Source organism: Sphaerodactylus townsendi, linkage group LG10 (genome assembly GCF_021028975.2).
Source record: "Sphaerodactylus townsendi isolate TG3544 linkage group LG10, MPM_Stown_v2.3, whole genome shotgun sequence".
Taxonomy (NCBI): domain Eukaryota; kingdom Metazoa; phylum Chordata; class Lepidosauria; order Squamata; family Sphaerodactylidae; genus Sphaerodactylus; species Sphaerodactylus townsendi.
The window spans coordinates 66,928,524-66,953,796 of NC_059434.1; the positions used below are offsets into that span (position 1 = coordinate 66,928,524).

Here is a 25,273-nt window from a genome sequence, read left to right on the forward strand (position 1 = left end):
GGTCCTGGCCAGGCTCTGACCGCATCGAAGGGCTCCCCTGGGAGGAAAGCCTCGAGGCCGGGAGCCAGGACCTGCCGGGTCTTCCTTGTTAACTTCAGGGTCGCAGATCATTTCCGTGGGAGCGGCAGCGGCGCCTTATCTCTCCCTCCTTCCCTCTCCAGCCTCAAAAGCCTCTCCGGAGCCAGCGGCGGCGGCAGCAGCGTCTCTTTCCCGCACCGCCGCCTGCAAATGGTTAAGACGGGGAGGTGCGAGGGGCGCTCCTGAGCAGCGGCCTCCTAACGAGCCGGGACCTTCCCCCTTCGCTCTGCGGCTGGCCTTCGCCTCCCATCGGCAGCCGCAGCAGCAGCCCCCTCCCCTTCCCTCCGCCCCCTCCCCTGCCCCGGCCTCCCCGGCGCTCTCGGCACGCACGCACGCACAGAGGCAAGTTAATGGGGAATAAAGAGGCTGGAGTCCGCGGCAAGTGGCTGCTCCTTACAAATGAGCCTCCAGGCAGCTCCCCCCCCCCACCTCTGCTGGGGGGAGGGAGGGAGGGAGGGAGGGGGCGAGAGAGGGATGCAAGGGGGGGGTGGAGGAAGGAAGGCAGGAAGCAGGAGGGGCGGCCCGACGTGGCGCGCCGGAGGGAGGGGATGGGGGGAGGAGGCGAAGCGGAGCCGTGGCCCGTGCGCGCCTCTGGCTCCCCGTGCAATTTGCAGCCAATCATCGGGAGGTGGCCGCAGCAGCCTCCCGCATCCTCCTCACCTCCTCGGCGCGGCCGCGCTCCTCGCCGCCACCCCGCCCGCCCCTTCGCCTCCCTCCCCCGGCAACCACACACACACACACAAAACAGAGGGGGGGGGGAAGAAACTCCTCCGGCGGCCTCCCTCCCCTCCTCGCACACAGCGACTGGAGAGACGCACGGAGCGCAGCGCGCAGGGGAGAGACCGGCGAACACACAAGGCGAGCGCTCTCGCACATCCAGGCGCACACGCACGCACGCCCCCCCCCCCCCCCTTCACACAGTCACACACTCGCGGTGCCTGCTCTTTCCTCTCCCCCTCCCTCCTCCTCCTCCTTTCTCTGCAACAAGAAAAAAAAGCCACTTACAGGTATTTGCTTAGAGGATCGGCGTCTTTATTTCGGTCCCACCCGCCCTCCCCCCCTCCGCACTCGCCGCCCTTTACAGTTTGTTTACAAGTATCAAAGTTGTAATTGAGGAGCTGCCAAAGACACATCGGGATTTTTTTTTCACCCCTTTCTTCTTTGTGTTAGGGAGTGATGTGCAACTAATTAAAGACAGACAGGCGGGTTAAGCGTCTGCAAATCCGAGCCCCCCAAATACAGAGACTGGTAAGTGATTGTGTTTTTTTCCCCCCCAAACAACATTTTCCCCTTTCTCTTTTCTTTCTTCCTTCCTTCCTTCCCCCTTTCCTCCTTCGTTCTGTTTTTTTTTCTTTTTCCGCCTCCTGGACCGCCGGGGTTGTTAAAGTAGACGAATGCCAGGGCTCGGGCAATAAAAGGCGCGACTGTATTAATTTATTAATTAATCTGCACCAGCCCCTCCTCCTGAATGTTAAATATGACCTTTGATCTCTCTGTCTCTAGCAAAGCAGACATGCAATATTGAACATGTACAGTCACATTGGCTGAAGCAGCGAGCAAAATCGAGAAGCCTTAGTTGCTTTTCATTAAATTTATATATTTTTTTAAATTGGGCTACAGTTTTAATCTCTCTTTTTTCTAAAAAGAAATAAAAAATAAATCAACAGCCATGCCATAGACACCTTTTTCGTGCTCCAGAGACACATCGATTAAACAATAATGACCTGGTTGGTGGGCACCATAATTTTCTCGTTTCTGGTAGTAATAAACCTTGCAGGGGAATTGAAGGCGGGGGAAGGGAAGAGGGAGAGAGCATGGAATGGTAGCAAAGAAAGCTTTTGTGGAGAAAAGCTCTTTTAATGCTCTGAAAATGGGGCATCGATGTATGTTCTATTTACAGCCTCTATTCTGTTTTTTTTAAAGACTCAAATTACTGGTTTTCCTTCCCCCTGGAGTGGATTAAACACACCAAATCAGTAAAACTAGTGAAATTAAGTAGCTGTAAATAGACATGAAAGTTAGTTTCTTTTCTTTAAAAGAAAGAGAAGGAAGGCTGTTTTAAACATAGAATCTCTTGTGTGTAGATTTTTTTTAAGCCAGCAGGGAGAGGACCTCACTGCCACCAGATCTCTACAGGGATGGATGATTTCAGGTTTTTTTTCCCCTGATGTCAAAATGGAGAGGTGGCTCTTGTCTGATTAGGGTCTTTTCAATGATTGAACGACGAATGTTGGTTCTCATTCCAGCTGAGGTTCTGTTTTCCAGGTTTGCCCTTTCCTAGTTTGGAGTCGATCTACATCCCATCCCTTACTCCATGGTGTATTTTATTGGTTAGACAAAGTTTTTGCAGCTGGTAGAGGGGGTTGTGATGGTTCATTAGTCTAATTATGACTGCAATTAGTATAATTGATAACTGTTTTTCAACACGCAAGGTACTGGGGTCTAAAGCTGTACCTGGGCCCTTTTTAGTGCCTAAACAGAACCTAATCTATTTGGATTTTTTTTAAAAGATGGGAATCAAGAAAAAACATGACCAAAGGAAAATAAAACATTTTTTTTTTGCAGAAAATGCATTCTGGCTTACAAAGGGGTAGAGCTGTGGCTAGAGTTTATGGTGTGTTATTTCTTTCCAAAGGTCAGAAAAGTGTGTTTCTCTCTTGGAAACTAGCCCCCTCTCTTACCCAGTGTTGTAAGGATGGCCTATCAGATTTGATATTTTAAAATCCATAATTGCAAAAGCAATAAACCCCCAAAGACTGCTGTGTTGCATGGCTAGTGTATTGGGCAGGAGACCTTGCAAATATTTTCCCTCTCCAAAATCAACAACAGAATCCCTCCAGGAGGCTCTCAGTTTAGCTACCTAGCTTAAAGTTGTGTGTAACCACTATGGCTTTTAGAATGAAAAGCAAGCCTGGAGAATACCAGGTAATTCCGCCCCCAAAGCAAAGGCAAGCTCTTGTATCAGACCCGGAGAAAATGCCTTGCTTATGCCTGCATGATTCTATTGGGATGCTTTTTCTGCTGGATTCGGTGCTTGGGGAAGGGCCAGAGGCTCGACCGGGTTGCCTCTGTACCAAGGGGACCTGGCCCGGGGACCCTGATGCCACAGCCAGCTGTGCTGGGAGTCGAACTAATGACCCTCAGACACGCAAGGACGCGCAGGGGAGCAGCTGCTAATTCTCCGAGGAGCTGAAGAGTCCAGGTCTCTCTGTCTATCTCTCTCTAGGCAGCGTTCAGATTTAGGTTAGCAGAGTCCGTAGGGCTGGCTTTGCAGTTTCTACTTTTGAAGCCTGGTAAGGATCTCCCCCCCCCCTCCTCCCCCCTTTGCTGATTTCCTGGCGGGTTTCTCCTTCCAGCCTCCAGCCCCGGCAGCCCTTGTTCACACATTTCCTCGTGTTCCGACGCCCTCCAGTGAGAGGACTCGGAGCCCTTTTTGCACCCGTCATTTGCATGTGTTTAGCACTCCACTTGCCCCCTTTCCCTTGGCATTTGTCAGCTCTGCCTCCCTCCCCGTTCCCGGCGATTAAAGCGTTTACTGGGGAGGGGGGAGGTGAAGGGAAGGTAGCCAGGGGGAGGGGGAGGGGAAGCGAGGGGAGGCTGCGGCGGCGGTGATCGGATCATGTCTTTATTGATTGTTATGCAAAGCAGCTGGAGCCGCCGATGTGCCTCTTCCCCCCGCGGGTGCGGTGCGGTGCGGGGCTCCCGCGCGGTCGCCCTGCTGCGAAGCCGCGACACAATGCCTTGGCCGTGGCCCGTTTCGGAAACGACTCTCTCTCTTGCAGTGCGGACGGCGCCCACCGTGGAGGAGAAGCATGCCAGCGGCCAGGCTGCCTGAGACCCCTTCGACGACGGCAGAGATGTCCGCCCGAGAGGATTAACGGGCACGGCTCGGCTCCTTTCCCCGCCGGCCCCGCCACCCGCCCCGCACCCGTCCCTGCCCGCCCGACGGCTCCAGTGGCCCTCCTCCCCGCCCTGCCCTTCCCTCCCCTGGCCCTCCCCGGCCCCCCTTTCCTCTCCTCCTCCTCCCCCTTCCCCCCCACCCTGTTGCCCCAAGCCCACCCGCACCCCTTGGGCACCATGAACACCAACGTGTGCGTGGAGACGGGGCCCAACCCGGAGGCGCCGGGGCTGCCCAAGGAGAACCACCTGCCCGACGGCGCGCTCAACAGCCTTGTGGATTACAACTCGGAGATGGAGAGGTACCGCTCCTTCGCCACCTTCTACAAGACCAACGGCGGCGCCTTCCCGCAGGCGGCCAAGATCGCCCGCATCACCACCCCCATCTTCCCCAGCGCCGCCGCAGCCGCCGCCGCCCGCATCGGGATGTCCCCCTGGAACTGCGACACCGCCACGGCCGCCGCCGCCACCGCCATGCTCTGGGGCAGCGGCGCGGGAGGCGGCGGAGCCGGCGTCGGGGGGCCCAACCCCGCGGCGGCCGCGGCCGGAGGCGTAGTGGCCCGCAAAGCCTCCTCGGCTGCAGCAGCTGCCTCGTCGGCGGCGTCCTCGCCCGCCTCTTCCCTGCACGCCGCCAGCAGGAGCGCCGGCGGCGGCGGGGGGTTGCACCATCGGACCGACTCCCAGCGGCTGGCCAAGCCTGGCTGCGCGCCCGCCGAGCAGCCGGCGTTGCAAATGGCCAACAACAATTTCCTCTCCTCCCTGGCCCCAGAGCACTGCAGGCCTTTGGCGGGGGAGTGCATGAACAAGCTCAAGTGCGGCGCCGCCGAAGCGGAGATCATGAACCTCCCCGAGCGCGTGGGGACTTTCTCGGCCATCCCGGCCCTGGGGGGCCTCTCATTACCGCCCGGGGTCATCGTCATGACAGCCCTGCACTCCCCCGCCGCGGCCTCGGCGGCCGTCACAGACAGCGCGTTTCAAATTGCCAATCTGGCAGACTGCCCGCAGAGCCATTCCTCCGCCTCGTCGTCCTCCTCCTCCCTGGGAGCCGCCGGAGGAGGAGGGGGTGGCGGGGGAGGCGGCGGCGGCGGCGCTGGAGGAGGCGGAGGGGGCGGCGGCGCTGCTGCTGGTGGAGGCGGAGGGGCGGGCAACCCGGCCAAGAAGAAGCGGAAACGGTGCGGGGTGTGCGTGCCCTGCAAGAGGCTTATCAACTGTGGCGTCTGCAGCAGCTGCAGGAACCGCAAAACGGGACACCAGATCTGCAAATTTAGGAAATGTGAAGAGCTAAAGAAAAAACCGGGCACGTCGCTAGAGGTCAGAGGAGATGATTTCTTTCTTCCCAGCCTCCCGCCGTCCCTCGTGAACCCCCTGCCCCCGCCTCTGCAGTGCTTCTTGTCTAGTTTCAAGATGCAGCATCCCTTTTCCGAAGCCTCCTTCAGGTTGTGAAAGAGGGGGGGACACCGAGGGGGCACCCCCCCTCGACCCTCCTTTTGGAAAAAGAAAAAAAGGCTCTTTGGGGCCTCTCCCTATTTATTGCAGTGTCCTCCCCACAAAACAAAGCCACTGGTTTGGACCTGTCAATGAACCCAGGTCTGAAGGGGGAGGGGGTGGCAAAACCCCACCTGAGAAAAGGAATGTGTGTGGGGTCTGGGAATAAGCCTTCTTAAAAGAAAAGGGATTCAAAAGGGTGGGGAAAGTACTTGTTATTTGGAAATGAAAAGTCTGACAAAACCTTTTAACATCAGAGAGAAGGATCTAAAAAACAAACCAAAAACAAAAATGTCACAAAGTTTTAAACAAAAAAAATCACTTCTACACTATAAATTACGACTATAAATTGATCTGAACAAAGTCTGTATATTTTATCTGTTATTATAAAGAGTTCTGTCTTGGTGACATGTAAACTATTTTTTACTTATGTGAAACCAATGGTGAAGGGTGAATCTTTTTAAAAACTTGATATATTTTGAATGCACACAAGGCATTTATTTTAATTTCTAAATTAATGGTGGTCATGATGAGGGATCTCCCCCTCCCCTTTTTCTGCTGTGTGGATTTTGCATTGTTTGGAGAGTAGGGCAGGATTTCTTTTTTCCAAGTTGAACTCCTGATTTTGATCATTGTCATCAGTTCAGAACAAAGTCATAGCTAGCTAATTTTGGGGTGACTGCTTAGGGGATGATTTGGTAGTAATCTGATCCAAGGAATAAGGGCGGGAAAAGTATTGGTGGTGGGAAATACAGGGGCCCATGAAGGATGCTATGAAATGCTATTCTTTTTGGCTGCATTCTTACCAAATTACCCCTTGTGGTATGCGTTACAAATGGGTTAACTGGGTGAAAAATACATCTATGCCTGAAATTATTATGTGTGATTGAAATGTATATACATTTATTTTTAAGTCTGTCCAGAATTGACAGTGTATTCAGTATCTCAGAGCTATTTTAAAAAAAAAGTTTTCAAATTTGGCAGACATACAAATAACAGCCAAGAGAGGATCTTGTGGAAATTTCAGTTCATGTATTTTAGTCTAGCAGACAGCAAGGAGGAAAAAAAATATGTAAAGTGACTTAATAGTATTATTTTTAGATGGAGCAAAACAAAAGGAAAGACTTGTAATCATATTTAAATCCCTGTGGTTATTAAAATTATAGTGTTGCTGGTTAGATGAACTTGTCAGGCAAGAGTGAAGAGGTACAGAGGGAGAGTTAGAACTTCTTTGATACAGATGAGTATTCTTCTGTTTACTTGCTGGGAGATGCAAAGTCACCAAAATTAGCAACATAGTGAAAATATCCACTGTGGTCAGCAGAAGTCATCTTCTAAACAAATAACCATTTTATTACTATCAATGTTACCACTGAGTTTAAAGTTTTCCTCTGGAAAAAAAAACACATTTGCATCATGCTAGTTTCCTTTCACCCTAGAAGGCTGAACTATCCTTTTGGAAAGTTTAATCAATAACTAATTCTTACTATATTTCCCATAGTTTCTTATTGTGCATGTACGATACATAAAACACACCACTGCAACAACCTCTGTGGATTATATTTCAGATGGTAGAAATCAGTTGTATATAGATTTACCTGTTATTTTATTTTTTTTTTGGTTGCAAATGCACTCCTGTTTATTTCATAGAACATTTCAAAGAATGTATATTGTGATTTTTACAATAAACAGTAAATGCTGGATTTGAACACTAAACCATAATTAAAACATATGATTATTTTCCCTCCCCCTTTCCTTTGCTGGCATTAGCCCCATTGCACACCATGAGTCGTTAGACACTTTGGCCCCAAGCCAACTAAAATTAATTTTGATCAAGAGTGCACTCTAAGCATATTTACTTGAGAGGAAGTCCCATTGAAAACAGTGGGATTTTGCTTCTAGATAAACTTGGCTTCAGTCCATCTGTGGGACCCATTGAAATCAGAGGACAAGGTTAGTTGTGAACAAATCCTTTAGAAGCACATCCCATTGTGTTTAGTGACTTCGCTTAGTCAACCAGGGCTCCTTCCGCACATGCAGAATAATGCACTTTCAATCCACTTTCACAATTGTTTGCAAGTGGATTTTGCTGTTCTGCACAGTAAAATCCAGCTGCGAAGTGCGTTGAAAGTGTGTTCTGCATGTGCGGAAGGGGCCCCTGTGTGTCTGGGATTGCAGCCATGGGCCATGTTTGCTCAAATAAGATGGGAAAAAGAGTTGGCATCATCTGCATAGGGCACAGGGAGGGGAAGAACACACACTTTGCTTGCGGAAAATCTATTGACATCTCCACTGAAAAGTCTCAAGACAACATATTGGGAAACATCCTTTTCTGGCTTATACCAGAAAGCCAGCGAGGTTCAGTGGTTAAGAGCAGGTGGACTGTAATCTGGAGGACCAGGTTTGATTCACTACTTTTCCACATGAGCATCAGACTCTTATCTGGTGAACTGGATTTGTTTCCGTGCTCCTCCACATGAAGCCTGTTAGGTGGCCTAGTCACAGTTCTGTCAGAACTCTCTCAGCCCCACCAGCCTCACAAGGTGTCTGTTATGGGGAGAGGAAGGGAAGGGGTTTTGTAAACTGCTTTGAGTCCCCTTATAGTTGAGAAAAGTGGGGTATAAATGTAAACTCTCCCTCTACCCTGGAGAGCTGGTACAAGTCAGGGTAGACAGTGCTGAGCTAGAAGGACCAGTGGCTGGGAGGGCAGTTCTTTAACTATAACATTCCATCCACCAATTGTTTCCACCCACATCATTTCTGAACATTGTGTGAGCAAAGCATTCGCTTCAGACCCCGTGTTTATTAACTTCTAGCTCTTCCCACGATGGCAGCTACCTTTGGACCAGAGACAAAGTTCTTTTCCATCAGGTTAGCAATCTTTTGTAAAGCAATTTTGTTGGCAAACTTTTTTCTAAAGTTTGTAGCCCTGTGCTAAATATGTTGGCTGAGAAGGAAGTCCCTCTGAATTCTATTGAACTTGCTTCCTAGTCAACATGCCTGGGACTGTATCCTTCAAATGTGGCCATAAAGTAGCTTCTGGGTAGTAGACACGTTGGTCTGGTTACCAATCTGTCTGATTAGCTAACTGGTTATATTTGGGGATGGGGGAGAATAACAGATTTTTTAATGAAGGGTTGATGCCTGCTTGTAGGCACATTGGGTGAATTTCTCTTTGCCAGACTGAATATCTTTAAAAATTGTCCTGGCTTGTCAGAAGAGCACTGCATCTTAAAACTGCTTAATGGCTGCTGCTAGTAAAAGTACATTCTTTTTATTTGTACTTCCAGAACCTCCTTTCTTTTTAGTTTCCTTGTTTTTTCTCTCTCATACACACACATACAGACACAAAATGTTCTACCAGGATTATCAGGATTCCCTGTTTTTAGCTTGTAGAGCCATTGGGAGACATTCACACCCATGGGTCACAGCCAGTCAAGAACTTTGTCATGGTGTAATATTCCTTGCAGGCACATTGCTGGCCAGTCAGAAGCACATTCAAAATGGAATCACCTTCTATTTTAGTTAGGGATTCCCCCTGTTATTTCTTCATTTCCCTCCTCTTCCTGCTTTGTTTTTGTTTTAATTGAATAATAAATAGTGACAGCGTGAACGCCTGAAGCACATGTGCGCCTACCTAGGTCTGGTTGTAAGGCAACCAGCTGGAAGTGTGTCAGAGACTGACAGGGCCTACATGACTGAACGGAAGCCTCTGCGGTGGTTACAGACGGGTGAGATTGGCTCGCAGTCTTTTTCAGTCAGTAACAAGCCCAGTGGTGATTCACTGCAGACGAGATGGGCTCCTAATGGAGCGAACGCTGGGCTCTCCTGCTGTGTTCCGTATTTCAGCAAGTTGTGAAAGGGGCTTCCCAGTTAAGCAAGAGATGCTGCAGGCTTTTTCTGGGGGAAATAGAAATGCCTTGAAATGGTAACCGGACAGAGCACTCCTTAACCCTGTCTGCTTAAATCTGCATTAGTAGAACTTAATACTGTTATACATTCTGCAACAGGCCCATTCCGGAAATTCCATTGTACAAATAGAGGCACAGAGGACTGCCTGCTCAACAGATAGCAGATATTTTTCTCACATAATCCTATTGCATGCATGAGATGTTCCCTAGTGTTGAAAGACATATCCTCTGACTCCTGTGGAGATTTTGTTGGGCACTGGATTATTGTAATGGAGTTCAAGGCTGGTTCCTGTTTATGCCAACACAGTTACCAGCGTGGTGTAGTGGTTGAGAGCGGAGGACTCTAATCTGGAGAACTGGATTTGATACCCCACTCCTCCACATGAGTGGTGGCCTATAATCCGGTGAACTGAATTTGTTTCCTCACTGCTCCACAGGTAGCCTGCTGAGTGACTTTGGGCCAGTCACAGTTCTCTGAGAACTCTCTCAGCCCCACCTACCTCACAAGGTGTATTTTGTGGGGAGAGGAAGGAAAGGAGTTTGAAAGTCATTTTGAGACTTTCTATGGTTGAGAAAAATGGGGCATAAATCCAGATTCCTCCTCCTCCTCTTGCCTGAAATGCTAGAATGATATCATGATTGTGCTGATGCACTTTGGTACAGCATTGCTAAAATTTATGTGCTTTAAAAATAATGTGGAGGTGCGACCTTTGCCTTGTGTTTCTGTATGTAGGCAACTGCAACTAGAAGAGGCAGGAAGTAGGAGATGTTGCACTGTGTTGCTTGGTCTGCCTCTGACTGCTGTGGACTTAGTAGACCTAGTTTCCGCTGTTGCTATTGAAGGACACCATAATGAAGTAAGAAAGGAGAGCTGCTGCTTAGCAGCCCAAACAATCCAGTTTAGTTTAAGCTTGCCAGAGGTTGAAAAATAAGCAAGGTTGTCCATGGTTAGTATTTGAATGGAAGAACACCAAGTTAGTTTGCGGGGTGGGGCGGCAGGTTTGTCTGTGCAGCAGAAGCGAATGGCAAACTACTTCGTTACACCTCTTGGCTTGAACACCATCGCAACGAGTCAGTTGCTGCCCAATGGTACATTGTTCATTCATTCAAACTGGCATTTAAAACAGTGGCATTCTTGACTTGGTTAAATATTTGACTGTGGTCAAATCATAGGTGGCCATATTATTCTGGATGCCATTAGCTAGCAAATACATTCAGAAAAGTTAGTTGTCCGCAACATTTTAGAATTTGATTTGTCTTCCTGTTTATGCATACCAATGGTGTCTAGGCACAAACTTTGGGACTTTTCAGCTTCCACTCTTGCTGTCGCTCGCTAAGTCTCCCCCCATCCTAAATTTTGCTTAAGGCAGTAATTGGACCTTCGGGAATAGCATATGGGTAAAAAAGGGGTCTCCAGTGGGAAAGGGGAATTAATGAAGATCTTGTCTGCAAATGGGAATGCTGACTTGCCAAAGGAACTGTGCAATTCAGTGCATGCCATCATAAGTCATTTGTGATGCAATCACAGCCTGAAGGTTAAAAAAACCCCACACTAATGTTCTTTGTATTGTCAAAAGCTTTCACGGCTGGATTCAACTGGTTGTGGTGGGTTTTCCGGGCTGTTTGGCCGTGGTCTGACCACAGCCTGGAAAACCCACCACAACCAACTAATGTTCTTTGTTCCAGAGATTATTCCTACTGGCAACAAGAAGATAGGGAAGGTGGTTCTTTCATTATTGACTTCTATACTTTTGAATAAAGTGTTTCTTTCCATATGTTTGAAAGAAAATAAAAGAATTGGTTTCATTTTTTCCTATATAAATCTACCCTAGTTATTGAATGATTAGAAAAACCCCCAACATATAATAATATGAAAATATGACACATGCAATTAATAAAGGTAAATACATAAAATAAGATTGATATTATGTAGAGCCCTGCATATTCACACCCATCCACAGTATTAATTTAGATCTATGGTACGTTTAAAAAGGCATAATCATTATTTATCCAAAGAGACTACTTATTTGCTTCCCATTAGTGTACATTAAAATAATTCCTACTGTAAATTGTAGGCTAAGGGGCATGGCTAACTTAGCTTATTTCACACATGGGGGGGGGGGGTTGGGCTGGTTCAGGTTGATTTTGCATGCTGTTATTTTTTACGTTTTGTCCAAAGTAATTGATTTTGACTGTGACAACAGGTGCAATGGCGTTAGGAAATCTAGAGTTAGGAAATTGAGTTAGGACTTCTAGTCCAGGCCACAGTATATCCAAACTGGTCCTGTTACGTTCATGTTAGTTTTTCTGTGAAAGCACTGGCGGGGTGTTAAACTTTTCAGCAAAAACGCATTTTAAATGTTAGGACAATTTAAGGTCAGATCGTCTTCAGAAGTAAGTTCCATGCTAAATTGCAGAGACGTTCAGCGGAAATCAGGGGACCTGACCTTCGAGGCAGAATATGAGACCACTTGGGATTTTGTGTGCATAATATCTTTTTTAGAATCAGGGTGTAAATCTGCTCTTATTGAAGCCTACAGGGATTTGAGGATGAGCTGGAGGAGAGTCACAATCTGGCATCTTCCTGATTGTAATGGAAGCAGTAAGGTCTGGCCCTTAAATTGTAGCAACATCTGGTATTACCGCTGGGGAGACAAAGGTCCTCTGGTCAGCAATACAACTTTGCTCTTTTGCTTTTCTGGTAAAAGGGGACAGCGTAAAACAGCCCCAGAGTTCTGCAGCTAGGAGTTCAATTAGGAAGACTTCAGAGGAGAGATTCCTCCTCCTTTTGTCTTCTGCATTCTGGGATGGCAATCAGCTGCATAGGGAGATTATGGGAGACTAAAATGGAACAGGCAGCTAACATGATTAGGTTAACTAACTGGAAAGTCAGAAAAATAATGGTCTGTTTTCTGGCTTCCAGAGCGTGTTGTAGGGAGACAAAGACCCAACCAAGTCCCCCCATCTTTTTTTCTCTCTTTTTGCATTCTGGCCCTGAAAGTACTAGTTGCTTACTGTGGAAGGTTATAGGGTAACGATTGGGCTCATTCTCTAGTTCTTCCAACCACCAGTGAAATTTACACTGTAGCAGAATCCTGTTATACTATTTTTGGAATCTGTCCTTTAAAGGATGAAGCTGGACTGTTGGGGGCATGGCCCTTTTAAGATGTGCTCACCTTGTCTGTTGTAAAAATTAGCTCTGGTTTCTTTTGTAGGGGAAGTACAGACTTGGGCTTTCCACTGATATTTTATTGAGCACTGACATTTTATTTCTCTGTGAGAAAAGATGAGATGTGTTTGTCCTGGGAGTATATAGATTGGCTCTAACCAGCTTCTTTGCTGGTGAGAAAGGGAAGACAGGGTTCTCTTTGACCACCAAAATAGGCCACCTGTGGATCGAGGGACCTACATGGACAAAAGCCATATGGAACAGGAGCTGAAATAAGGAGTGGAATTACCTGTGATGGAACCAAAAAAAAAATCTGACTGGATACATTTGTTTTTTAGTATTCTTCATCAGTATGTACAATAATGCGCGAGTTGTAAATTAATTAGCAAGTTATAATAATTTGAGGTCACACTGAAGCTGCTTGTTAGTAATCGATGTGATTTCTTCCTCTGACATTAATGGGAACTGGATTTGTCCTAAACTTTGATAATCACATAATTTTAATTTGGTTTTAAAAAAATCAGAGAAACCACTGGATTTTCTTGCATGAACCTGGATGTTTTTGAGGGGGACAGACAAGAGATTTAAAATATTTCTGCAAGAGGCCCTGTGCACCTGGCAATGTCAGACCAATGGATTAAGCGGCAGATCTGTGAAGACTCATTGCTGATCATCTGTTCTAATGGCCCCTTGATCTTTAAAATCCCTAGAGGACCTGATATCCTCTTAAAGAGAGCTGAAATTTAATCCCCTTCATTCTCACCAATTCCTATACATGACATTTTCAAGGAAATAAAAGCAAAATTTCCCTTTCCACTGAATGTTCAGTACTGATGCAGAGATGGCATGTATGTCCATGCTGTATACGCAGACTGAACAGCCGACAAGGAACTTATCCCAAATAGGCCTCATAGAAAGGAAACTTCTATGTGTGGTTTTGTGTTGTTGCACTGTTTCCATAACGTTACTTGAATTCTGTGTGGAATGTGATCATAACATTCCAGGCTGTCCTGTATTTTAAATGGATGAATGAACTGCCATTAAATCCAACACATAAGAGCTGTGAAAACCTTTCAGGCTGCTGTGACATCAGAGCAGCTGAGGGAAGAAAGGCAAGACTAAAAAGACAAAATCAAAGAAAAGAGAAAGAAAGTAAGAGTAGGAAAGGGAACAGAATACATTTAGTTTTAGTATACATTGAAATAATGAGAGGACAGAGAATGAAGAAGTTTGGATTTATACCCCCCTTTCTTTCCTGAAAGGAGACTCAAAGGGGCTTACAATCTCCTTTCCCTTTCCCCCCATCCCACAACAAACACCCTGTGAGGCAGGTGGGGCTGAGAGAGTTCCAAAGAATTGTGACTAGCCCAGGGTCACCCAGGAGTGCACAAGCTAATCTGGTTCACCAGATAAGCCTCCACAGCTCAAGTGGCACAGTGGGGCAGATTAGAGTGCACCTGCTCTTAACCGCTACACCACGCTGGACGTCAAGAAAGAAGGACCATCAGGAAAGGACTATCAGAAAAGTGCTTTATCATACTGGTTGGCTCTTAGTACCGCTAGTAACGCTGGTTCCTGAGATGGACAGTTTAATGAGTCAAATGGATAAATACGATAATAAACATCTATTAAACACAATCTGTTCTTGCAGTTGCCATATGATAATACATTGGTACATGGCCTGACTTCCTCATGGTGGCAGTTCTGTTCTGCCTGTCATACTCCACATTTCCAGAATAATTTTGAAACAATTTAGATTTAAGAAGCTCTCAGTGCAAGTCGAGCTTGAAATGAATCCTGCCTGGCTAAATGTATTTCTAGTTTGCTGAATATTTTCCTCCACAAAAGTTTTAAAAGGATACAGGTTTAATATTTGCTTCAGGGAAATGGCGAAAGGCCAACTCCAAATGGCATCTTTTGCCCCACACTTGAAATTCATTGTGCTTTTTCAAATCTGAATTTGTTGTGCATTACTAGGGCTATCCATTTTGTTTAAATTGGGCATTATGTTTGCCAGGCGTGGCTGTGACTCACAAAAAGATACACATGGCTATACTCATGTGTAGTGATTGGGATTCAGGCATGGATTGTGTTCAATAAGTTTGATCCAAAGAAACCATAAGTGGAAGGTCGTTTGCAGAATAAACCTTTCCTCTCAACCCACCTTCTGTAGCACCCCATATTTTCCCAAGACCTTCTCCTGTGGGTCAAAGCGCAGCAAGGGGGACTGCAGCTCAAGTGGGCAGTCTGCAAAAATTGTGGACTCAACTTGTGCATGCAGAAGTGCTTCTAAGCATGCTCCAGGGACCCTTTGGATCCAATCCACGATCTGTTGCTTACGCATTCTGATCCTATGCCTGTTTGCTTCAGAGTAAGGCCCCTTCCGCACACGCAAAATAATGTGTTTTCAAACCACTTTCACAACTGTTTGCAAGTGGATTTTGCCATTCTGCACAGCTTCAAAGGGCACTGAAAGCAGTTTGAAAGTGCATTATTCTGCATGTGCGGAATGAGCCTAAGTCTCTTGAGAGTAAAGGAGCCAAGTCCTAAAGTATTCATAGTTTGCCTCAGATAAAACGTATTTGCTTCAGTATGGCCTTTATTAGTAGGGATTCCAGCCCTCAAGTAGGACCTGTAGATCCCCAAGAACACAGGTGTTAAAGTCGTGTCCCTCCAAATGTTATGGAGTACAGTTCCCATCATCCCCTGCCAGCATCATGCTGGTAGGGGATGATGGGAACTGTAGTCATAACATCTGGAGAGGCGCGAGTTTGACACCTATGCCCTAGAAATATAGCTAACCTCCAGACTGAAAAAAATCAGTTCCTCTGAGGAAAATGGATGTTTTGGAGGGTGGCTTGCATTGTGTCCTGCTGAGGACCCCATTCTTCACATGCTCCATCCTCAAATCAGTAGGAATTTCCCAACCTAAATCTGGCAGCCCTACTCCTCCATCCCCCACCAGTGGCCACCAGGGACCTGGCAGCCCTGTTTATTAGGTGTTGACAAATTTTCATCAGCTTTATGAGCCACCTCAAAAATTTAGGAGCCACTTATTTTTTTAGCCTTCAGGGCTTTATATTTTAAGCACTGTACTTTCCAATTATTGCGGCCACAAAATATAATTTTAAACTCTTTACAGTTTTTTTGATCATATTTCTAAAGCTGTAACAGAAGTGTTGAAACATTTGGATTACCATGGGGTAATCCTTGTTATCACAACAAAAAGCTAACCTCTGTTCTTCATGTAAATAAGGTTTGTAATTCTACTGAGAATCACAAAGTTGTTCTTACAGTAACAGTCTGTTGAAAGTCCTAGGTGCCACAGTGCAGTTTGTAGGTGCCATGGTGCCTGGCACCTGGGATTTGTAAAGCCCTGCCCTATATAATGTATTAATACAGAATTTATCTTCTTTGCTAAACACTTTTATTGGAATTTGCATTGCAGGCATGTGCATGACAGTTGTTTGTTATGCAACTTCCTTTACATAAATTCCTGGAGGGTCACTGAGCCCAATCATATAGCTAGATGAATAAGATTGTTCTTTCCATAGATGAACACTTCCGTGAGATTATCTGGGTCAACACAATAAATCCCAGAGAGTTGCCAAATCAGCTGCACTGGTATTTGTTATAGGCAACAATCTAATTTTAGACACTGTTCCCTTTCACAGAAATTTGAATTTTCCCTGTGTTTTAGAATATTCATTTCTGCTCTTATTTTTCATTTATACTATGCATACATTTCAAGAGAGCGCCGTTAGAAGATAACAGAGCTAAATGGCTAGTTCAGCACAACAATCGGGTGAAATTCCACTGAAGTCAATATCTAGTAGTTTGATGGAGGAAGTGGGTTAATATTGTTGAATCCTTCTTCTCCCAGAGGAAGTAAAAGAACCAAAACAAAATGTTATATGTGTGTAATTCTTTGGCCTAACAAACCAGCATGTATATTTGGGGGAGGGGTAGGTAAAGCGATTTGGCATTCTTCCATGAATTATTTTAAGAAAATCAAGTTACTTCTTTGCATTAAGTCTGCTTTCTTAATTAAGAGAAAAATTATGTAAACAAGCCCTGAGATTATTTTTCTTTGGTAGAAGTTTTGTTTCATTAGAATGTGCCTGAATTTGTCTGCTTATTCATTAAGGAATGCCAGCGTGATGTAGTGGTTAAGGCCCTTTCCACATGGGCCAAATACAGTGTCCCAGGGACAGCAAAAACGCCGTCCCTGGGAGAGCGTTTGCACAGGACGCGTTGCTGCTGCGCAGCAGTGCTGTCCTAGCTTTCCCCAGGCGGCATGAAAACCTCACTCAATGAGCAAGGTTATTGACAAACAGCGTCTTCCCCACGGCGCAGTCCGAACCACACCGCCAGGAAGCTGCTGCTTTCCCCGTCAGCTCCACTCACCTTCTTGTGCAGCGTCCCTCTGGAGGGCTGCAGAGACCCACCCACGCTGCCCTGTGACCTCTCGAGGTCGCAAGGCAGCATGGGCGGGTCTCTGCAGTCCTCCAGAGGGATGCTGCACAAGAAGGTGAGTGGAGGGGGACCACCGAGAGGCGGCTCCAGGGGAAGTCAGGGCTGCACGCATGCTAGCGTGCAAATGGTCCCTGAGCCTCCACTGGCATACTTCATGCCGGTGGAGGTGCGTTTCCGCATGTGTGCAGATAGGGCCTAAGAGTGGTGGATTCTATTCTGGAAAACAGGATTTGATTCCCCACTCCTCCACATGAGCAATGGACTCTTATCTGCTGATCTGGATTTGTTTCCCCATATGAACCCTGCTGTGTAACCTTGGGCTCGTCACAGTTTTCTCAGAACTCTCTCAGCCCTACCAACCTCACAAGGTATCTGTTGCAGGGAGCGGAAGCAAGAGGAATTTGTAAGCCACCTTGAGTTTCATTACAAGAGAGAAAAATGGAGTATAAATTCAAACTCTTCTTCTAATCTGCACGCAGAAACATATGTATAACTTCAAATGACATCAGTGGAATTTATGCGTATGTAGCTGGGGGCAAAGTGGTGTTTTACTGGTGTCAAAACTAGGAACCAAGCTGGTTCTGATCTATGTTATGTTGAGGACAGAATTGGTGTTCAGTTTGGCTCAGGATCATGGGGTAGGGAAGAAGGGGATTCAGTTGTTATTTGGTGTGCTCTGGGGTGTTATTTGCCTTGCTGTGGGGCTACACGTTAAATTATTCAAGTCATGTTCATTCTCACAGTGGACTTGAGGGCTGTTTCAGCCTCCTCTTCATGGTTGAATTGGAGCCGGATGTACTTGGCAACTTTGTTTTTTCAACAAAATATTTGACTGTGAAGGATGTGAGTTGGGTTGAGAGAATCCAAAACCAGCTCATGCCACAAACATCAAGTCTAGTTTGATCTGAGATTTTAAATTCTGTAGCTAGGTTCCTTTAAGGAACTTTGGAATAATACCTGTGATGGTTTTATGTATGGAACATTTGCCTGGATAATGCTGGTTGTTATATTGGTATTATGCCTAATAAAGGTTTTATGTATGTAAAAAAAGTCTAGTTTGACCCTAGGGATTGGGGAGATCTGGGTTGAAATCCACAGTTTGTCTTGAGGTTTTCTGGGATATTTGGGGCCAGTCAATACTGAAGGTGAGTTAAGTGACAGGGTTGTTGTAAGGATAAAATTGAGAGGAACCATGAGCCTTGCTTTCTTGGAAGAAGAGTAGGATAAAAATGAAATAAATAATTAGGGCTAGTGATCATCCTTAAAATCCCACTTATTTTAACTAGGCTTTCACAAGAGAGGGATTCAGTTGATTCAGTAATATCCAAAGTGTACTGAGTTTTGCTTAAATAAGCAGGGAATGGATCTTAATCAGTGTTCCATTGCAGATAAAAAATCCTTGCCTAGATCTGGCTTTGATAGGCCTACTTTAAGCAGAGGCAGTGTGAGCCAATCCAAGTTTGCTCAGAAGTAATTCCCAGTAAATTCAGTGAGATTTGCTTACAAGGAAGGGTATATTAAATGTGAGCCTAAAGGTATTCTTACAAGTGTCCTAAAGTTGCCTTTGGAGTTGTTGACCTCTAAACTATGTGGACTGATTTTATAGCAAGTAGTAATATAAGGGAACTAGGGAGGAGTAGTTCTGATTATGTTCATCATGAATATGTGCCAGTTGGATCCAAACTAGATGTTACATCTGGTGCAACTAGAACCAAAGCTTCCTGACCCTCATCTTTGCACAAGCTAACAGGTTCCCAGGCAGACTGAGGTCTGATTGGTCTTGGGACCATGGCATGGGATGAGGAGGCGCTTCAGTCTGGCTTCCTATACTATTTTGCCCTGCTGTAAGCCTTAACTCACAGTACCCAGCACACATGGAGTATATTTTGGTTTGGGAAAATAGCACAGGAAGAGGAAGGATGAAGTCCTTCCTGTTTCCATTCCATGGTTCCAAGCCAAATCAGACTCTGCAGATGAGGAAAACAGGTCTTCAGGTATCGTTGGATACCTTCTGCATCAGTCACCTATTGCTGTCTGGTGCAACCGTGGGAGGGGGTGCCATTGACATGATGCCGCGACCTCAGTTCCACTTGCATAACTGGAAGTGATGTCACACATTGCTGACATTTTTTCTTAGCAGCCCTACAATTCTCTGTGGGAAAACAGAGGTTTGGAAGAAACTAGAGCAAAGCAGTAACTCTGTGTGATGTCACATCGGGTTAGGTGACCAGAAGTGACATCGTGGTGTTGTGTGATGCCTAGCCCTACCCCCCCCCCCCAGCCTCCAGGGGAATGCCAGCTCAGGGTTGGCAACCCTACGTGGAGTGCTTGGGAACTTTGTTTCTCCAATATCATTTTTGGCTGTGCAAAGCTCAGACATGTGTCTGATGTACTGTCAAAGTTGGAGCTGAGTCATAATTTCACTGTATTTGCTTCACAGAAGCACCACAAAAGTAGCCACAGAGGGCTCATATGGCTGATTCACAATAGGTATCAAATGTCCAGGGCCAAATTACCTCTTTGCAACTGAATAGATGTAATGAAAAGTGGTAACTTGCAGGCACCTGAACATGTAAACCAGTTTGAAAGGTGTTCAGTACTCATGGTTTCCCTCAGAGAGCCCTGGGAACTATAGTTTCATTAATGTTTACTAACCTTTTCCTATAACTTCATACTTACTTATACTGGCCTGGCTGCTGTTTCTGCAGCAGTCCAAGTATGTGCAAGAACTTTCACACACATGGTTTGTCTTGACATATTTGTTTGCATAACAGGCAAACAGGACTTGGACCCTTGAAAGGTGTTCTGTGTTATGTAAACAAACCATAGGGATGAACTGCATGGAGATAACTTTTTATGCATCCCTGGACCAATCTGGAAGTCACTGCTGAAATTGAATTTATTTTGTATTTACAGTGCATATATGCTATCAGCTGGAATTTGCTAATCTTTTTTTTAGTGAGAGCTACTTCTGACTGATGAAAAATATCCCCACAATGCTTTCTCCTTCCTGTCATGTTACCAAACCTTGTTCCATCCTGGAAACAGAACATGGACTGGGAACGGCACCAGAAGCAGCACAAGCAATTTATGAAATTATTTTTTAACCCTCTACTTCGCAACAGCTGACTTATGGTAACCCTGTAGGGTTTTCAAGGCAAGAGGTGTTTGTAGGTGGTTTGCAATTGCCTGCCTCTGCAGCATGATCTTGGTATTCTTTGGAGGTCTCCCAACAAGCTTCCATGGTGCAAATGGGGATTTTGGTTTCCCAGAACCTAGTCTGATATCTACACTGCACTGAAACTCTTTCCTTTAAGCCTGGAGCAGTTCTTTTCATGATCTTTCCCTCTTTTAGAGCCTGCATGAGCTACTGATAGTTCACAAGCTATCTGTGGGGAAACCCCTGCTGTAAGCTTTGATGTGTCTTTTCTGGTTTGATCTACAGCGAAAGAAAGGTTGGCAGATTCTAGCCTGGGTTTTGGCTTCGTGGCAATGGACTGATCAGTCAGTTTGACATATTTTATGATCTTTTAGCCTCAGCACACTTCCTGCAGAATGCTGGGGCCTTCCTTCTACCTCTTACTCAGCAGGATAGTTAAGGTGATGATGGGCTTAATTGCTAGCTTCTATTTTCTTTTTTGCATTCAAGATAAGATGGTTTGGAGGTGTTCTTTCTTCCCTTAGTCCATATTTCTTTTGGCCTTTTCCCTAAGGAACGCGTAATGGAGCTATGCCCCTCGTCCTTGTACAATTCAACTTCATTCTTCAGGGTAATCTCATTCTAGCAACTGCCGTAGAGATTCTCAGCAGCTCTGTTCCTAGACTATACCACCTCACTTCCCTGACATGCTTGTTCCTTGCATTTTTATTTTGTTTTCACAGAGGAGCCTTCCATCATGCAAACCCCATCCAGATCCTGCAGTGGTACATTCCAGGAGCAGATTTACTTCATGAAGTGCTTATCTAGGGAAACTTCTCACTTGCAACACAGAGCCCATTGTCATATCTGAACACTTTGAGCTTGTAGAAAATGTGCTCTATAAACAGCAATTCTGATTGAAGTCAATGCCAAAACTCTCTTTGCTTTGAAAGATCTGGGGTACCGGGCCTTGTGCTGTTTTTTTAGCGATGGTAGCAGCCATGCTTAAACACTGCTTCTTGCTTTTTCTAAAGTGGATGTTGGCAGGATCAGGTTGGAGTGCAGTGCTGTTTTTCTTTCCATTTTGTAAGAGTCTTTCACACTCCTTGCACAGAGCAGTGCTTGTATCAGATATGTTGATGCAAATTATAAGCAGTAGCCCCAGCCGTTGCCAAGTACGGCATATCATCTTTTGTCTAGATAAGCAGCTGTTCTTTATCTGCTGAGTCTGTATGTTATAAATGGAGTGTACTCTTTTTTTGAGACAGCAGAACTGGAGGTCTCTGCTTTGCACGCAAGCACCTAAAAGTGCTTTAAATTTTTTTCCATGTCTATAATGTGCATTTGGAAGATTACACATTCAGTTCAAAGGGTCTCTTTCATGCTTTCTGTCCTTCAGTAGTAACATTTGCATGCTGTTTATTTGTCATACTTCTATCCCCCCCCCCCTCGTATTACTCAGGGGGATATACATACAATTTCCCCTATTAATCTTAGCAATAATCCGATGGGGTAGGTTAAGCTGAGCGATGCTGGCTTGGCCAAGGTCATCCAGTGGGATTCAGGGCAAGCAGGGATATATGTGAACTGCAGACTTCTGTTGTCGTTTCTCTTCCTAGGTTGAATTCTCAAGGTATTCTAAGCGTACATTTTCACTGATGTTATTAAATTAGTTTTGATTTCTGATGAAGTAGCAGTGGAGTGTATTTTGAGTGATTGTCAGATGATTGGAGTGGGCTAGACCTGTGGTGGCGAACCTATGGCACTCCAGATGTTCATGGACTACAATTCCCATCAGCTCCTGTTGGCCATGCTGGCAGAGGCTGATGGGATTTGTAGTCCATGAACATCTGGAGAGCCGCAGGTTGCAGACCCCTGGGCTAGAGTTGCATTGGCATACATGTGAATGTCTGGGCGTGTGCTTTCAATGAAGCTGTATGAATGAGTGTCCACCCATGAGTGTTTATAATATCTGGGTCATGAATGAGTAAGAAAGCCATTGGGTTGAAATGGATAATGTGAGTCTGACTGTGGGAGGCACAGTTCCGATCATCTTCACACTCACTGAGTTGTTTTGGCGAAGTTGCTGTTTCTCAATGTAGTTTGATTCACACAGTCACTGTGTGATGGCAGTTTTCTGTGCACTGTAAAAAAAGTGCGGTAAAACGGTTACTTAAAGGTCCTTTTTACAAATACTATTTGGGCACAGCACCTTAGATTTAAAAACAAATACTGTTATGTTTTATCCTTCAAGAGAATCAAACGTGCTTTATCACAAGATATCATGAAGGTGTGTAGTTGAGAGCCGGGATAGTGTAGTGGAAAGTGTGTCAGATTAGGAACTGGCAGATCTAGGTTCAGTTCCCTCTTTGGCCATGAAATTTACTGGGGGATCTTGGGTTTGCTATTCACTCTTAGCTAAGCTATTATAAGATGGGCAGAAAGGAGAGCTGTAGAAGCTATCCTGAGCTCCTGGTGGAAGGACTGGATAAAAATGTGACTGGTAGCAGTAGGGGGAGGTGTGAGTGCCACTTCGTCAGGTCACATGGGGGCGTGTTCCCGAGGCACCTCCCCCAACTGCGTCCCCAGCCAAACTCCACGTAGAGAGTTTGGGAGCAGGGGCACAGTTGAATGCTAAGCTGGCCAATGGGCTCATTCCACATCAAACTCCACATGAAGTTCGGAGCAGGGTGGGGCCATTCAATGCTGGGCTCTGGTCAGGTGGATCTTGGGTGGGTAGAGCCTACAGTATACAGCTGAAGCCAGACTACCTGGCTTCTCAGTTCAGTTTGGGTCAAGCTTTAAATGGCAGGCTCGAAGCAGTCCAGCATCAAACAGACCTGCCCCACTTCAACTCCACATGGAGTCTGGGGCGGGGTGAGCCCATGTTGGCTGGCTCAGCATTTAACTGTGCCCCTGCTCCCAAATACCATGTGGAGTTCAGGTGGAGGCACATTTGGGGGTGGCAGCAGCTCAGCAATACACCCCCACATGATGTAGCCAAATGGCAGGCAGGGCAAGCCACTTGCTCCGGGCACCATTTTAGTCTGTTATTCCCCTGGCTGATAAACAAATTCCATGAGCTCTATGATGAGGCAGTTTAAGGATCTAACAGAAGGTTCAAAGGTGTTCATTCAATTCTGAGTGGGTTATTTGTGGTATGGGACACAACAGCAAACAACAATCACTTTTGACCCCCGGTCAGAATTCAAGTAAAGGCATATTTGCATTGCCTGGCTTTTCTTTTGTACTCTTTTTAAAAAAACATTATTTCACTGTCTTTTTTTTTCTTTTGCATTGTAGGATGTCATTATATTTTCTTGCTGGTGTATTTGCACAAAAGCTCATACTAAGTGTCTCACTGTGATCTGTGATGGCGCTGCTTCAAATATTGGCTGACCAAACATTGGCTGACCATCCGGTTAATGGCTCAAAATAGCTGGCAGATGTTTTGTTCTTTCAGAAGTAACCCATTGCCATATTTTTGTTAAGTATCCATAAGAGCTTGAAGGAGGTGCAGCCTCCCAGCTGAGGCAAGGGGGAAAGAATATATCTTTAAAAAGAGCAACAGTTGTAACTGCTGATTTTTTTTTTAAAAAAAAGTTTATCTGACTATGTTGATCAGTTTAAAAACATTGGTGCCTGAAAAGAAATGCGCTGATTTCCTGGAGAATGGCATGGGAACATTCATTTTGGGTAGGGAGGAGGAAGCCATTATGCAATAAATATTGTCTGCCATGTAGAGAGAAAGAGGAAGGATCCTATAAAGCCCCATTGTTTAACACACACACACACACACACACACACACACACACACACACACGAGAGAGAGAGAGAGAGAGAGAGAGAGAGAGAGAGAGAGAGATTAACATCAATGTATCTGATTCCCAACAAGACCAAATTTGTAGATTCCGAAATCCAGAGACTGAATACATAATTTTCTGCAAAGCCTCAAGTTTAAAGAAAACTTCAAAATCTGAAGGAAAAAAAATACCTTGGGAGGTTAAAAACCTCCAGAATTATAGAAGCCGTGTCTGTAGCTTTAAGATATGAATGTCCTCGGGGGCTATTGCTAGACAACCACAATTATATTGTCAGTTTGCAAGCCTGTCTTCTGTCAGTAAAAGGCAAGGGCTAGACCCTATCCAGGACAAGGCCTACCAGAAAGCACTGGGTGACTTGCTACCACATGATTTCCATGACTGCTCAGGCCCTTCTGCTTGCAAAAGCCTGAGGCCCTTTCCACACAGCAAATGTATAGCGGGTTGCAGTTGGGATAAAAAGTAGCCCACTTTCCTGTTTTCGTGTTCGCATGCATCCATGCAGGCAGCGATTGGAGCCCACGGAAACAATGTCGTGCCTTCTCACTGATGTGTAGCTCTGCAGGCATGCATAAATGAACCCCCACAGTCATGCTGACTTCTCACGATACCACAATTCGACTATTTGTACCTGTGTCGCAGATGTAAGCAGCAAAATAAAAAAAGGAAAGTACAGCCGAATAAAGCGCCTCCTGCCCGGCTGCTTGCTCACAAGTGGCTGCAACCCAGGATTTTTCAAAAGACTCACGAATAGCGCACTTCTCAAAAAAACACGGGACAGACTTGCTTTAGGGATGGGATCTGTGTGAAGTGCCCTTCCCCAATGGTTTTTCCCCCTCATTCTAAACCCATGTTTATTGGCCTGTGCAGAGTAGGCTTGTGTGGTGTAGTGGTTAGAGTTTCACAGTAGGATCTGAGAAGCCCAGGTTTGAACCCCCACTCTGCTGTGGGAGTTTGCTGGGTGACTTTGAACCAGTCACATGTCCATAGTCTAACCCAGTGTTTTCCAACCTTTTTGATGTCACGGTACCCTTGACCTCACTCTTCATATCTCATGGTACCTCAGCCATCCTTCCCCCACCTTCCCCTCCCAGTTCCCCTGCTTGCCACCCCCACCTTCCCTTCCCAAGGTGAAGGGAAGCATGGGGGTGGGGGGAGTGGCTGCTGACCTTGCGGCAGGTCCTGCCCCCTGGGCCAGCTCCATATCCTTGCTGGTGCTGGCGGGAGACACCGCAAAAGTGAGGGGGGCTGGTGGCATTGCCGTGGTACCCCTGGGACATGCTCACGGCACCCCAGG

General features: G+C 45.9%; 1 protein-coding gene across 3 annotated transcripts in view; it reads left to right on the forward strand.

The window, feature by feature from the left end:
• The first annotated feature begins 545 nt into the window (after positions 1-545).
• Positions 546-25,273, forward strand: part of CXXC4 (CXXC finger protein 4) — a 59,192-nt gene continuing 34,464 nt past the window's right edge. Inside the window, exons 1-3 of one of the 3 annotated variants that reach the window (XM_048508818.1) lie at positions 546-1,085; positions 1,249-1,326; positions 3,861-7,176. In XM_048508818.1, the coding sequence (XP_048364775.1) occupies positions 4,156-5,418 (1,263 nt within the window). In that variant the 5' untranslated portion in view covers positions 546-1,085; positions 1,249-1,326; positions 3,861-4,155 and the 3' untranslated portion in view covers positions 5,419-7,176. Of the gene's footprint in view, positions 1,327-3,157; positions 3,372-3,860; positions 7,177-25,273 lie in introns of those variants that run through there. The other 2 variants (XM_048508820.1, XM_048508819.1) reach the window with 2 other exon arrangements.